Source organism: Haematobia irritans, chromosome 1, assembly GCF_050003625.1.
Source record: "Haematobia irritans isolate KBUSLIRL chromosome 1, ASM5000362v1, whole genome shotgun sequence".
NCBI classification, from domain to species: Eukaryota; Metazoa; Arthropoda; class Insecta; order Diptera; family Muscidae; genus Haematobia; species Haematobia irritans.
Window position 1 is genome coordinate 26,825,350 of NC_134397.1, and position 15,892 is coordinate 26,841,241.

The following is a 15,892-nucleotide window of genomic DNA, read 5'->3' on the forward strand; positions in this document are numbered from 1 at the left end:
AAATATAATGTTAAGGACTCTGCGGATTTTAAGACAAGATTGGAAAATATGACGATTGAAGATGATGAAGTTTTAATATCCTTTGACGTGGTGTCATTATTTCCAAGCATTCCGGTAAAGCTAGCAATTCAGACGATTGAAAGAAAATGGACCATAATTGAGCAGTATACGAACATGACGAAGGATTTATTCATAGATTTAATTACATTTTGTATCAAGGACACCAGATATTTTAAATTTGAGGACAAGATTTATGAGCAATTAAAAGGTATGCCAATGGGTTCCCCTGCTTCACCAATTGTAGCAGACATTATTATGGAGGAACTTTTAGACGAAGTATTTAAAAATATTACTAAACCACCGATATTAACAAAATACGTAGATGACATCTTCGCAATCATAAAGGCATCAGAAGTCGACGAAACACTAAAGGCCTTAAACTCATTTAATAGACAAATTCAATTTACAAAGGAATTAGAACAGGACAATAAACTACCATATCTTGACGTAATAATACATAGACAAGGAAACCAACTGAGACTAAATTGGTACCAAAAACCAACGGCTTCTGGGAGACTGCTCAATTTTTACTCTAAGCACAGTAAACGTATAATAATCAATACAGCGACAAATTTCATACGAAGGATATTTAATATTAGTGATCCAGAATTTCATTCTGAAAATGAAAATAAAATTAAACGAATTCTCCAAGACAACAATTTCCCACAACGAACGATATATCAACTCTTATCGAAAGTGAAAGCCAACCTACACAACAACCGAGAATTGACCAAGAAAAAGGATTCAAAAATATACAAACCAGTGACATATATACCAAACTTCTCCGAGAGACTGTCCAAGTCTGACATATACAATAAAGAAAAATATCAACTCGCGTTAAAAACTACAAACACTGTCAACGGATTATTTAGTAAAACAAAAACAAAAATTAAGAATGAAGACCAACACAACGTAGTATATAAGATAAAATGCAACGGTGACAAATCCAACTTATGCCAAAAGACATATATTGGTACGACAATGACAAAATTAAAAACAAGATTGTCTTCACATAAATCGGATATAAAAACAACAGACAAACCAATGGAACAAAAAACAGCACTTGCGACCCACTGTACATTGACTGGTCACAAACCTAACTTTAATAACGTAGAAATCCTATGCAAGGAAAACAACTACAGACGAAGATTTACTCTGGAAATGTTACACATAATTAACACTCCCACTAACGAGAGAATAAACTATAAAAAAGATATTGAGAACTGCGCGAGAATATATCGACATACGATACAAAAACACAGGAGAAATTGATCACCAGTAGAAAACCAGACAGCGAAGTAACAAGACATCGGATAAAATGTAAATGACAATAGTTTAACTTTAATTTGTGAATTTTGTAATTAACTTTTGTTTAATTTTGTAAATTGTAGCCTTGAAAACGGTCTGACGAAGTCAACCGAAATATCGGAAAATAAAAAACTAGAAACCAACAATTTCGAGTTTAATTTATAGACCTACAGCCGAGATTATGAGATAAAAATCATAAAAATTAAAATAAAAGGTCAACAATATCAACAAAAAACATAAAATTTTATTTCTATAGAAAATTTTGTAAAAATTTCATTCCTGTACAAAATTTTGTCCAAATTTTACTTCTGTAGAAAATGTTGTCAAAATTTTATTTTGTCAAAATTTTATTTCTTTCTATAGGAATAAAAAAAGAAATAAAAATTTTTTCAAATTTTTATTTCTATAGAAAATTTTGTCAAACTTAAATATACATATTTAGTCGGCCTATATACCACATATGGACTACCTTGCAATTTAGAAGACGGTGTTGGGAAGTTTTAAGATACCTTGTCTTCGGCAAGTGATACCGCAACCCAAGTAATTCGATTGTGGATGAAAGTCTTCAGTAGAAGTTTCTACCCATGGTGGAGGGTACATAAGCTTCGGCATGGCCGAACTTACGGTCGTATATACTTGTTTTTTTTTTTTAACTATTTGAGAGAAATGATTTATAATGATAATCATTTTAGCATGACAAGATATCTCAAGAACGTTCCCACATGTACAGATTATGGTATTTCAGGTGTGATTTATTTGTATATCAGCAATAAGATTTGCCATTTGTCTATAGGATTAAGGTATGAACAATAGGCGATATAATATATACAGTGAATCAATAATAAGAAAAATCGATTTTTTTTTATTTAATTCAAGAAATAATTGATTATTTAATTTCAATTCGACATAGATTGTTTTCAATTTTGTACCTGAATACCAATTTGAAATTTGTGGTTTAATTTATTCTATATTCTCTCTTTCTCTTGTCTCTTGGAAGACACTGTATTTGTAAAGGCCTACACTACAACCAGCATATGATGTGATGATGTGAATAAACTTTAACACTTGATATTTGTTTAACAACATAAAGTTACCATTTCCTCTGGTCTCTGTCTGTGTGTCTCACTCTCTCTCTGTCTGTTCTCTATTTGTAGTAAGTTTTGAATGGGATGAAATCCTCTTCACTCCCGAAAATTAAAAGTTTCACAAAAACTTTAAGAGACAACACAGTAAATAATACAATTTTTGTTGTTGCAATTGTAATTGTTGGTATGGTATTCTGTATTCTGGTAGAGATTGTGTAAAAGATACAAATGTCGGTGAACTCGTATATGCATTTACACGAAATTTGTTCATGTGATAATTTTCAAGAGACAATTCTCATTGGCCTGTGGCATAGGAAGTTCTGTTGAATATGTAACAAAATCAAAATGATGATGAGTTTGATTGAGCTGAAGTTCCTGTTGCATTCACCATGTATTTGAATTTTAAGTGTATGATGTTCTCAGATCTTTTGAAGACCAGAATAATATGACTCGGGAGTATAATGGGAACAATAAGAGGTACCCAAAAAGGAGTGTCTATTTTTCAAAATTGTATGCGGCGAGCATTCGTAGTATAATTTTTTCAGAAGAGGAGGCGTGAAAGAGTGAATATAGAAAAGTCTTGAATAGCGGTAGATTATCCGCTCTCAGTAATGCTGGTGATATGGCTGAGTGTTTGAAAGCTTCTCTAAGTGGTTTAACTGCAATGTGGAACGTCGTTCGGACGCGGTGATAAGAGAAAAGTTCACCCATGAGGTTTTTCGTACCAAGTCCTCGATGCCAAGATGCTGGATGGTAATCGCATTTGCAGACCAGACGTCTATGGATTGCTTTAAAATTGCTTTGATACTAATTGGTAAAGTTTGTCGCTATGGAGTTAGTCGAGAAAAGGATCTAGCTAAACCTAGAGCACATGCATGGATATCTGCAAACCTTCCTTAAACAGACTAAAGGAATGTAATCCAGATATCTTCCAACCGACTATAAAATACCAAGCTGCCACTATACCTAACCTAACACAAACATTATCAATTTTCATTTTAATTATGAAATAATTCTAGCCGTGTGTCATTGCCTTCAAAATCTCTACATTTTTTAACTTCCAATATTTTAAGCATTTTAATATTATTCGTTTGCTGTATTTTTCCATGAATGTGAAGCAGTTTTCTATTTTTTTCCTTATTTGATATCAATTCGCACACAAATGTACAACTGAATAAATATTCATGTGGTTTATTCTAATTTTATTGTTTTAAAATTTTAATTAAAAAAAGGAAATGTGCAAACATGTTCTCGTAATAGGGGTTTAAATTGAAAATAATTGAAAACTTTTTCGTGTTTAACACACAACAGATTCGGATAAACTGACTATATGGTTTTGGGCCAAAGGCTAGCAGTTACCATATTTTTTTTAATATTTGTTATATTTTTGTTTAACTATTATAGTCACTTTGTGAAGGATTGTCGAATATAAATACACAAATCAAAGGATAACAAGTACGAAAGAGCTACAGTTGGGTGGAGATTACTATATGGTAGAAAAAAACCAAACCTACTCAAATAGGTTAGATTAGATATATGTTAGAGGAAGCCCGCTATTTTAAGCTCAAATAGACTATTCAGTTCATTGTGATATCACAAGTGGCGAATTTCCTTTTTATCAATACTACACGATTGTATGTTTAGCTCAATGCGAAACATAGAACTAGGCAGCACTCATTGATACGAGATAAGTTCACTACAAGTTCCTAGGTCGATCAGGGTGAGTTTAATCTTTCACAAATTTTTCGGAGTGAGTATAAATTTTATCAAAATTTTATTTCCATTGAAAATTTTGTTAAAATTTTATTTCTATAGAAAATTTTGTCAATATTTTATTTCTATAAAAGGTTTAGTCAAAATTTTATTTCTATAGAGAATGTTGTCAAAATTATATTTCTATAGAAAATTTTGTCAAAATTTTATTTCTATAGAAAATTTTTTCAAATGTGTATTTCTATAGAAAATTTTGTCAAAATTTTATTTATATAAAAAATTTTTGCAAAATTTTAGTTATATAAAAAATTTTGTCTGCATTTTATATCTAAAGAAAAGTTTGTCAAAATTGTATTTTCACAGAAAATGTTTTCTACATTTTATTTCCATAGAAAAGTTTTTCTACATTTTATTCCTATAGAAAATTGTGTCAAAATTGTATTTCTATAGAAAATTTTGTCAAGATTTTATTTGTATTGACAATTTTTATCAAAATTTTATTTCTATAGAAAATGTTATTCCTATAGACAATTTTGTCAACATTTTATTTCTATAGAAAATTTTGTAAAAATTGTATTTCTTTAGAAAATTTTGTCAAAATTTTATTTCTATCGAAAATTTTCTCAAAATTTTATTTCTGTAGAAAATTTTGTCAAAATTTTATTTCTATAGAAAAGTTTGTCAAAATTTTATTCCTGTAGAAAATTTTGTCAAAATTGTATTTCTCCAGAAGATTTGATCCAAATTTTATTTCTATAAAAATTTTATAAAAATTTTATTATACCCTAAACCACATAGTGGTCAGGGTATAATAAGTTTGATCGGCCAAAAAATGTGCCTACCAGAAATATTGATTTTAGACCCCATAAAATATATACCGATCGACTTAGAATCACCACCTGAGTCGATTTAGCGCTTGGTGTCCGTCCGTCCGTCTGTCCATGTATTTGTTGTTCACAGGATTCCGGTCGAAATTATTAACCGATTTTGATGAAATTTGGTACAGGGAGGTTTTTGGGCACAAGGACGAACGCTATTGAATTTGGAAGAAATCGGATCAAATTTAGATATAGCTCCCATATATATGTATCGCCCGATTTCGACAAATGGGGTCATGTTGCGCTTTTTTTCAAACGGATCGTCACTAAATTTGCCAAAAGCTAATCTTTTCCATCGCCCATCGTCTGCAAAGTTTCATCCAAATCGGTTCAGATTTAGATATAGCTCTCATATATATGTATCGCCCGATTTTTCTAAATTTGGCCATAAAACCCTTATTTATCAACCGATCTTACTCAAATTTAGCTAAATGTAGTCTTCTATAGCACTAACTATATGTGCAAAAAATCATTGAAATCGGTTCAGATTTAGATATAGCTCCCATATATATGTATAGCCCGATTTTCCCAAATTTGGCCATAGAACCCTTATTTATTAACCGATCTTACTAAAAGTTGGCTAGATCCAGTCCTCTATAGTACTAACTATATGTGCAAAATTTCATCGAAATCGGTTCAGATTTAGATATAGCTCCCATATATGTATCACCCGATTTTGAAAAATTCGCCCCTAATAACCTTATGTTTGACCATACAGGCCTCATTTCTTAACTGATCTTACTGAAATCTTGCACAAGGTAACCTTTTGTGGTATTAATTAAACCAGCAAAATATTAGATTTAGATATAGCTTCCATATATATACATCGTTCGATTTTCCCAAATTTGGCCATAGTACTCTTATTTATTAACCAATGTTACTCAAATTTCAAATTTTGATGTACTAGCCGATCGTACTTATACGTACGTGTAGCTCTTTGTATTTATTACCCACACTAATTTAACGATTTTCTCTTTTTTTAAAAATGGGCTCAATATTAGTGGCATACTAACTCCGTAGGTGCAATATCAAAACAGCCAGTGTTGCTAGAAGTAGGGGAAATTCCCTATATGTAGAGTTTTTCTAATATTAAGCGTCTTGTAGGGATGTAGGCCAACAATGTAGGGACATTTTCACTCAACACAATTTGTAATAATTTTTACATTTTGGTGGCTCTAGAGGAGGAAATTAGAAGCCGGCAAGGCTTGATCTTTAACAATGTGTGGTAAACCTTATTCCTGTAGAAAATTTTGTCAATATTTTATTTCTATAGAACATTTTGTCAAAATTGTATTTCTATAGAAATTTTTTTCAAAATATTATTTCTATAAAAAATTTTCTCAAAATTTTATTTCTGTGAAATTTTGTCTCAACATTTTATTTCTATAGAAAATTTTCTCACAAAAATTTGTTTATAGAAACTTTTTCCAAAATTTTATTTTTATAAAGATTTAACAAAAAAGATTACTAATTTTGGTAGATATGTTGTTTTAAGATAATAAAGTACCATTTTTGTTTTGTAAAATTTTTTAAATTTAATGAATAATATAGTAGGGAAAATTGTTTGAGAATGTAAGGGAAAGTAGGGAACTTTTTTTGTTCTTGTAGGGTAAACCGAACATTTTCCCTGGCAACATTGACTATGAGCTATAAGCAGATTGACACATACCCCCCATAGACATGTACCCCTTAATTTTCTTAAATATGCAACTGCGGTTTATCTCCCAGACCTATACGTTACCTCACAAATGCTTATGATTACTAATTCTGTAATGGTGGTTTAGGGTATGATACAGTCGGCCCCGCCCGACTTTCTACTTTACTTACTTGTTTTTATAGAAAAATTTGTTAAAATTTTATTTCTATAGAAAATTTGTCAATATTTGATTTCTTTAGAAAATTTTGTGAAAATTTTATTTCTATTGCAAATTTTGTCAAAATTTTATTTCTATAGAAGCTTTTTTTTATCAAAATTTCATTTCTATATAAAATTTTATCAAAATTTAATTTCTATAGAAAATTTTGTTAAAATTTTATTTCTATAGAAAATTTGTAAATATTTTATTTCTATAGAAATTTTTGTCAAAATTTTAGTTCTATAGAATTTTTTTTTATTAAAAATTTATTTCTATAGAAAATTTTATCAACATTTAATTTCTATAGAAAATTTTGTTAAAATTTCATTTCTATAGAAAATTTGTCAATATTTTATTTCTATAGAAAATTTTGTCAAAATTTTATTCCTATAGAAATTTTTGTCAAAATTTTATTTCTATAGAAAATTTTGTCTACATGTTATTACTATGGGAAATGTTGTCTACATTTTATTTATATAGAAAATTTTGTCAAAATTGTATTTCTATAGAAAATTTTGTCAAAATTGTATTTCTGTAGAAAATTTTGACAAAATTTTACTTTTATAGAAAATTTTGTCAACATTGTATTTCTGTAGGAAATTTTGTCAAAATTTTATTTCTATAGAAAATTTTGTCAAAATTGTATTTCTGTAGAAAATTTTGACAAAATTTTACGTCTATAGAAAATTTTGTCAACATTCTATTTCTGTAGGAAATTTTGTCAAAATTTTATTTCTATAGAAAATTTTGTCAAAATTGTATTTCTGTAGAAAATTTTGACAAAATTTTACTTCTATAGAAAATTTTGTCAACATTGTATTTCTGTAGGAAATTTTGTCAAAATTTTATTGCTATAGAAAATTTTGTCAACATTTTATTCCTATAGAACATGTTGTTAAAATCTTATTTCTATAGAAAATTAATGAGGTACCTCTTAGTTGGAGAGTAATATTTTGCAAAATCTACCAAAACATAAAGAATTCCATCAATCTACTAAAAGTAAAAAAGTCTACCCTATTTGGTAGGGTTTTACTAACTATGGCAGCCGTGCTCAAGGGCTCAAGACAATTTTAAATCCCTGGCCATACGGAGACATGGACACTCCAACAGGACTATCGCTCTCACTACCCATCAACCAAAATGGGCTTCCTTTCTACTGCATTATGGCCACCAAAATCTCCTGATCTATATCCGTTGGACTTTTGCGATAGAGCTATTTTGGAGAGTAAGGTTGGCAGTATCGTTCATCTCTAGATGGCGCTTCATTTGAGAATTGGCAAAAATACCGCAAAGCCACTTTCGTGCTCGTATTGGGGCTTTGTCGAACGTTTGATGGTCTTAATTAGTGGCATAGGTGGCGAATTCGAAAATGTTTCTAAAATTTGATATTATTTCGAATTTATTTACAGTTAACAAATGTTTTACATTGAGATTTCACTTCCGAGATTTTTTGCATTTGACGAAAAAAAAATCAAAATTTCATTTATAAGGTTAGTTATTGGTTTTTATAGGGTTAATATTAGAGTAGGATAGTCGCCGCCCCAAATTTAGCCTTTAGCCTTACTTTTGATTTGATTTGTTTATATTTTACAACTTTCATAAAAACTATATTATATACCATTTGATTAAGAAATTAATAATAATCTTAATTTTTAAGTTAGCTTCACAACTTTATAAAATTGTTTATGAAGAATTTAAATATTTGGAGTTTTTTCTAATAAATTTCCAACGTATTTGTAAAAACTTGGCTATTGGCAATTTTAAGGCAACAATTTCAATAAACTTCTTAATAAACCTTTCCAATTTTTATCAGAAATTTTTCCTTTAATTTATTTTATATGGGTAATATAATCTATGAAGAAAAACAGCAATCCTTTTTCTCAAAACAAAAAACAATATCAGCAATAACATAAGAAAGAATAGAAAACCCAGAAAAAAACTGAAACAAATTATTTGCATAACTTCCATAATCTGTTGAAGTCCTTTTTTCCACAGCTTTGCAAGAAGTATAAGGTAACAGTGGAGATGTGAAAAAAATCTAACAAAAAAAACCTTAATTCAATTCAATTTATGCAAATCTAGGAACGCAAACAAAATAAGAATCAAATTAAATTGTGCTACTACACCCACAAAATAAAATAAAGAGATTTGTGAGTGAGTGTTATTTTGTTTTTTTTTTTTTTGCATTGGCTGGAGTATGAATTTCATATTATCCATTTTTGATAGTAGAGTGGAAGGATTTAATTCCAAATAAATTGGTTTTATACTATATTTAACCACTTAACCATGTATTAGATAAGACGCGTGTATCTTACCACCATTATTTGTTTGTAAGAGTAGACTACAGGGTATGTGACACACACTCAAAAAAATGTTTACTTGGAAATAAAGATTTCGACCTTCCATTCAGGATTTTGGTATTGATTCCGAATATTGTGTCAAAATTTTATTTCTATAGAAAATTTTGTCAAAATTTTATTTCTATAGAAAATTTTGTCAAAATTTTATTTCTTTAGAAAATTTTGTCAAAATTTTATTTCTATGCCAAATTTTGTCAAAATTTTATTTCTATGCCAAATTTTGTAAAAATTATATTTCTTCAGAAAATTTTGTCAAAATTTTGTTTCTATGCTAAATTTTGTCAAAATTTTATGTCTATAAAAAATTTTGTCAAAATTTTATTTCTACAGCAAATTTTGTAAAAAATTCAATCCTATAAAAATTTTTGTCAAAATTTTATTTCTTTAGAAAATTTTGTCGAAATTTTATTTCTTTAGAAAATTTTGGCAAAATTTTATTTCTTTAGAAAATTTTGTCAAAATTTTATTTCTGTAGAAAATTTTGTAAAAAATTCAATCCTATAAAAATTTTTGTCAAAATTTTATTTCTATAGCAAATTTTGTAAAAAATTCAATTCTATAGAAATTTTTGTCAAAATTTTATTTCTATAGAAAGTTTTGTCAAAATTTTATTTCTATAGAAAATTTTGTCAAAATTTTATTTCTATAGAAAATTTTGTCAAAATTTTATTTCTTGAGAAAATTTTGTCAAAATTTTATTTCTGTAGCAAATTTTGTAAAAAATTCAATCCTATAGAAATTTTTGTAAAAATTGTATGTCTTTATAAAATTTTGTCAAAATTTTATTTCTTTAGAAAATTTTGTCAAAACTTTATTTCTTTAGAAAATTTTGTCAAAATTTTATTTCTATGCCAAATTTTGTCAAAATTGTATTTCTATAGAAAATTTTGTCAAAATTTTATTTCTTAGAAAATTTTGTCAAAATTTTATTTCTATAGCAAATTTTGTCAAAATTTTAATTCTATACAAAATTTTGTCAAAATTTTATTTCTACAGCAAATTTTGTAAAAAATTCAATCCTATAGAAATTTTTGTCAAAATTTTATTTCTATACAAAATTTTGTCAAAATTTTATTTCTATAGCAAATTTTGTAAAAAATTCAATCCTATAGAAATTTTTGTCAAAATTTTATTTCTATAGAAAATTTTGTCAAAATTTTATTTCTATACAAAATTTTGTCAAAATTTTATTTCTTTAGCAAATTTTGTAAAAAATTCAATCCTATAGAAATTTTTGTCAAAATTTTATTTCTATAGAAAATTTTGTAAAAACTTTATTTCTATAGAAAATTTTGTCAAAATTTTATTTCTTTAGAAAATTTTTTCAAAATTTTATTTCTTTAGAAAATTTTTTCAAAATTTTATTTCTTTAGAAAATTTTGTCAAAATTTTATTTCTATGCAAAATTTTGTCAAAATTTTATTTCTTTAGAAAATTTTGTCAACATTTTGTTTCTTTAGAAAATTTTGTCAAAATTTTATTTCTTTAGAAAATTTTATCAAAATTTTATTTCTATAGCAAATTTTGTCAAAATTTTATTTCTATAGTAATTTTGTCAAAATTTTATTTCTTTAGAAAATTTTATCAAAATTTTATTTCTATAGCAAATTTTGTCAAAATTTTATTTATATAGCAAATTTTGTCAAAATTTTATTTCTTTAGCAAATTTTTGTCAAAATTTTATTTCTATAGAAAATTTTGTCAAAATTTTATTTCTATAGAAAATTTTGTCAAAATTTTATTTCTATAGAAAATTTTGTCAAAATTTTATTTCTATAGAAAATTTTGTCAACATTTTATTTCTATAGAAAATTTTGTCAACAGTTTATTTCTATAGAAAATTTTGTCAACATTTTATTTCTATAGAAAATTTTGTCAAAATTTTATTTCTTTAGAAAATTTGGTCAAAATTTTATTTCTTTAGAAAATTTTGTCAAAATTTTATTTCGATACAAAATTTTGTCAAAATTTTATTTCTATAGCAAATTTTGTAAAAAATTTAATCCTATAGAAATTTTTGTCAAAATTTTATTTCTATAGAAAATTGTGTCAAAATTTTATTTCTATAGAAAATTTTGCCAAAATTTTGTTTCTATAGAAAATTTTTTCAAAAATTTATTTCAATTGAAAATTTTGTCAAAATTTTATTTCTATTGGAAATTTTGTCAAACTTTTATTTCTATGCAAAATTTTGTCTAAATTTTATTTCTATTGAAAATTTTGTCAAAATTGTATTAGATAAGACGCTTGTATCTTATTACCCCTATTTATAACCATTTGATAAACTGGCGATTAGTTTGTAAGAATAGACTACAGGGTATGTGACACACACTCAAAAAAATGTTTACTTGGAAATAAGGATTTCGACCTTCCATTAAGGATTTTGTTATTGAATCCGAAAATTGTGTCAAAATTTTATTTCCATAGAAAGTTTTGTCAAAATTTATGCCTATTTGCAAAATTTTATTTCTATATAAAATTTTGCCAAAATTTTATTTCTATAGAAAATTTTTTCAAAAATGTATTTCAAAAGAAAATTTTGTCAAAATTTTATTTCTATAGAAAATTTTGTCAAAATTTTATTTCTTTAGAAAATTTTGTCAAAATTTTATTTCAATGCAAAATTTTGTCAACATTGTATTAGATAATAAGCGTTTATCTTACCACCACTATTTATAACCATTTGATAAACTGGCGATTAGTTTGTAAGAGTAGACTACAGGGTATGTGACACACACTCAAAAAAATATTTACTTGGAAATAAGGATTTCGACCTTCCATTAAGGATTTTGGTATTGATTCCGAAATTTTGTAGGTGCCAATCTAGCTTTAAATCTAGGATTAATAAAATTAAAATTAGGGTACAGATCTCATTTATCGCATTTTCTTTCTTTATTTGCGGTTCATTAATAACTCTTAAGTACAAATAAATGCCAGAAAAAAAAAAAAAAAAACAAAATTATAATAAATACTTCAAAATAAAAAATGTTTTTTTTTAATTCAAAAAAAAAAAAAAAACTTTTAACTTAAAAAAAAAAAAAAGTTATTCATATGCAAAATCTTCAAAAAAATCTTAGCCTATATTTGAAGAGATTTTATCTTAAATGTAAAAATTAATATTTCAGTTAAGGACGTTTTCTTTAAGTCAAAAATGTTTGCTTTGATTTTCTAAAACACAAACATCGATTAGTGGAATTTGAAGATTACAAAAAGTCGATTAGTAGAAAGGTCGAACTTCAACTTTTATATCTGGAGAATATTTTTTAGCTCAATAGCTTCATTTCCAAAAGTTGATCAACGATAGATAGTCTTAACATTTCACCTGGATTTTCCTACGTCCCTACAAATGGGCAACCTTTCTCTTAACGGTACACAACTTTTCTCTTATCTACGATAGTATTGTTTCTAGATTTTTTTCTTCAATGCTAATATACCACCATCTGCTATACTCAAAGCCAATCAGATTATATTAAGACTTTCTTTCAACATTTTCCTAACAATTCACTGACCAACCTTTCCTGTTATGCTTCTAATTCTCCTTGAATGATGATGATGGTAGATTTGCTGTTTCATGGACCATTGCGGAAATTTACCTTAGAAGTACTGGTGGGTTCTTGTCAATTTTTCTTAAAGATATGGTAAATCTTTGCAAAGAAAATAGAACGTGAAATTTCTTGTTACAAAGAATAGGCAACGCATATGTCAAGTGTACTTCCATAAATTACCAACAGATAGGGAGTGACTGAGAGAGAGGCACTCGTCCTATTCACATCTTGACAAGAGATTCTTTCTAGTGAGTACGGGGTAGTAGTCTAGGCCATCAACTCACGTGGACGATTGTAACTTTATCTACTGCAACATATTTCAGTCAATGCCAACATGCCAGCAAACATGAATCCATGCATAAGCACCAATATGAGAGAATTGGTTCAATGTGTGTTTCCTAACTACCTCTAAGCCCCTGCAGACGTCCCTTCTCTCTATGGCATCCATAAATTAACATCTTGATCCCTTTGTCAAAGCATTCAAGCATAATGGAAAACTTTGAATCCGTTACGTTTCAATGATTTTACATATGCCTCTTTTACTACTTCCTTTTCTCTCCGCACTCTCTCTCATTCTTGCTCTTTCAAATGTATAGATTGAATAATGATGACGACTATGGTGATGGGAATGGTCTACTTCACTCTATTGGAGATTTACTGCACGATAGCATCACTCAGCTATTGCGAATAAGCTATTGTGCAATATATATTTTTTTCAATGTTTTTGTTATTGCATAGTAACTATTGAGAAAGGATAAGTGGGAGTAGGAAAATCTTGAGTTTATTTATCAGTATGCCACATCAATTAAGAATGACGCTACTAAGAGAAAGTGAGTGTAATAAAATTTTACACACACACAGAAAAACATGTACACATCCATAAGGATAATGGGGCTTATATCAATGTAAAATGACATAATTAAGACCATAATTAAGAGTAATGCACGGTGATGTTGACATATCGATGCAACAGTCTTACATAGACAAAGATGGATAATTCACCAAAAGTCATCCATGGATGTGTGATTTATAATGACCATATAAGTTGATGGTGCAACTTTGAAATGTTGAGATTTAAAGGTGCCCATGGGTTGATCGATTACAATGGATGTGGAGACAGCTATTGGGAATGGTTAATAATGGCTTATACAATAGCTTTTAGTTTGCAAATGCAGTCTTGTGCTTCGAAATATGCAATCTCTAATACGTACATAACCTCAAATGTATCCAAATCCGACTATAAGAAAATCTTTGTTGATACAACCTAATTTTCGAAGGGGAAAAATCTAGGGACCCTGACGGACCACACTAAAGCACATTAAAGATTCGGAGGGTTCTAAATAAAAAGTCTTGGTTTTTATACTTTTTACCATAGGGTGTTTTCTGTTTGTAACGCATTACAATATTGGTCTCGAATCCCACAACGTCATAGTGAAATTCTGTTGCAGTCGAGCACACTTCTGAACGAAAGAAGCTACAACCATGACGCCAGTCCCCATGTATGACCTCTTGAGTGTCATGGAGGAACAAATTTTATCAGATTCGGTTGAATTTCATAACGTGATGCCAGGTTAGGCTCTCTAGTAATCAAGAAAAAAAAAACAAAACAAGTATATACTGCCGTAAGTTCGGCCAGGCCGAATCTTATGTACCCTCCACCATGGATTGCGTAGAAACTTCTACGAAAGACTGTCATCCACAATCGAATTACTTAGCTTGCGGTATCTTAAAACTTCTTAACATCGTTTTCTAAATTGTGAGTTAGTCCATACGTGGTATATATTAGACAAAAAAGTTATGTATAGGTAAGTCTACAATTAATTACGTATCGACATGGACTTTTGCACGGTACGTAGGGAGCCAGAATTGAAATATGGGGGCTATATAGAATTATGAACTTAATATGGACCAATTTTTGTGTGATTGGGGATCGATTTATCGGAGGTCTATATAAAGGGTGATTTGTTAAGAGCTTGATAACTTTTTTTTTAAAAAAAACGCATAAAATTTGCAAAATCTCATCGGTTCTTTATTTGAAACGTTAGATTGGTCCATGACATTTACTTTTTGAAGATAATTTCATTTAAATGTTGACCGCGGCTGCGTCTTAGGTGGTCCATTCGGAAAGTCCAATTTTGGGCAACTTTTTCGAGCATTTCGGCCGGAATAGCCCGAATTTCTTCGGAAATGTTGTCTTCCAAAGCTGGAATAGTTGCTGGCTTATTTCTGTAGACTTTAGACTTGACGTAGCCCCACAAAAAATAGTCCAAAGGCGTCAAATCGCATGATCTTGGTGGCCAACTTACCGGTCCATTTCTTGAGATGAATTGTTCTCCGAAGTTTTCCCTCAAAATGGCCATAGAATCGCGAGCTGTGTGGCATGTAGCGCCATCTTGTTGAAACCACATGTCAACCAAGTTCAGTTCTTCCATTTTTGGCAACAAAAAGTTTGTTAGCATCGAACGATAGCGATCGCCATTCACCGTAACGTTGCGTCCAACAGCATCTTTGAAAAAATACGGTCCAATGATTCCACCAGCGTACAAACCACACCAAACAGTGCATTTTTCGGGATGCATGGGCAGTTCTTGAACGGCTTCTGGTTGCTCTTCACTCCAAATGCGGCAATTTTGCTTATTTACGTAGCCATTCAACCAGAAATGAGCCTCATCGCTGAACAAAATTTGTCGATAAAAAAGCGGATTTTCTGCCAACTTTTCTAGGGCCCATTCACTGAAAATTCGACGTTGTGGCAGATCGTTCGGCTATTCATGATGAAATGTCAAAGCATACTGAGCATCTTTCTCTTTGACACCATGTCTGAAATCCCACGTGATCTGTCAACTACTAATGCATGAAAATCCTAACCTCAAAAGAATCACCCTTTATAACTATAGACCGATATGGACCTACTTAGGCATGGTTGTTAACGGCCATATACTAGCACAATGTACCAAATTTCAACTGACTCGGATGAAATTCGCTCCTCCAAGAGGCTCCAAAACCAAATCTCGGGATCGGTTTATATGGGGGCTATATATGATTATGGACTGATATGGACCACTTTTGGCATGGTTGTTAAATATC

The 15,892-nt window shown here is 29.1% G+C and overlaps 1 protein-coding gene across 1 annotated transcript; it reads left to right on the forward strand.

Moving 5' to 3' along the window:
• Positions 1 to 48: 48 nt before the first annotated feature.
• Positions 49 to 3,905, forward strand: LOC142222497 (uncharacterized). The gene is made up of 2 exons (XM_075292665.1): positions 49 to 507; positions 3,858 to 3,905. Exons 1-2 carry the CDS (start codon positions 49 to 51, stop codon positions 3,903 to 3,905), a joined length of 507 nt encoding a protein of 168 aa, XP_075148780.1.
• Positions 3,906 to 15,892: the final 11,987 nt, after the last annotated feature.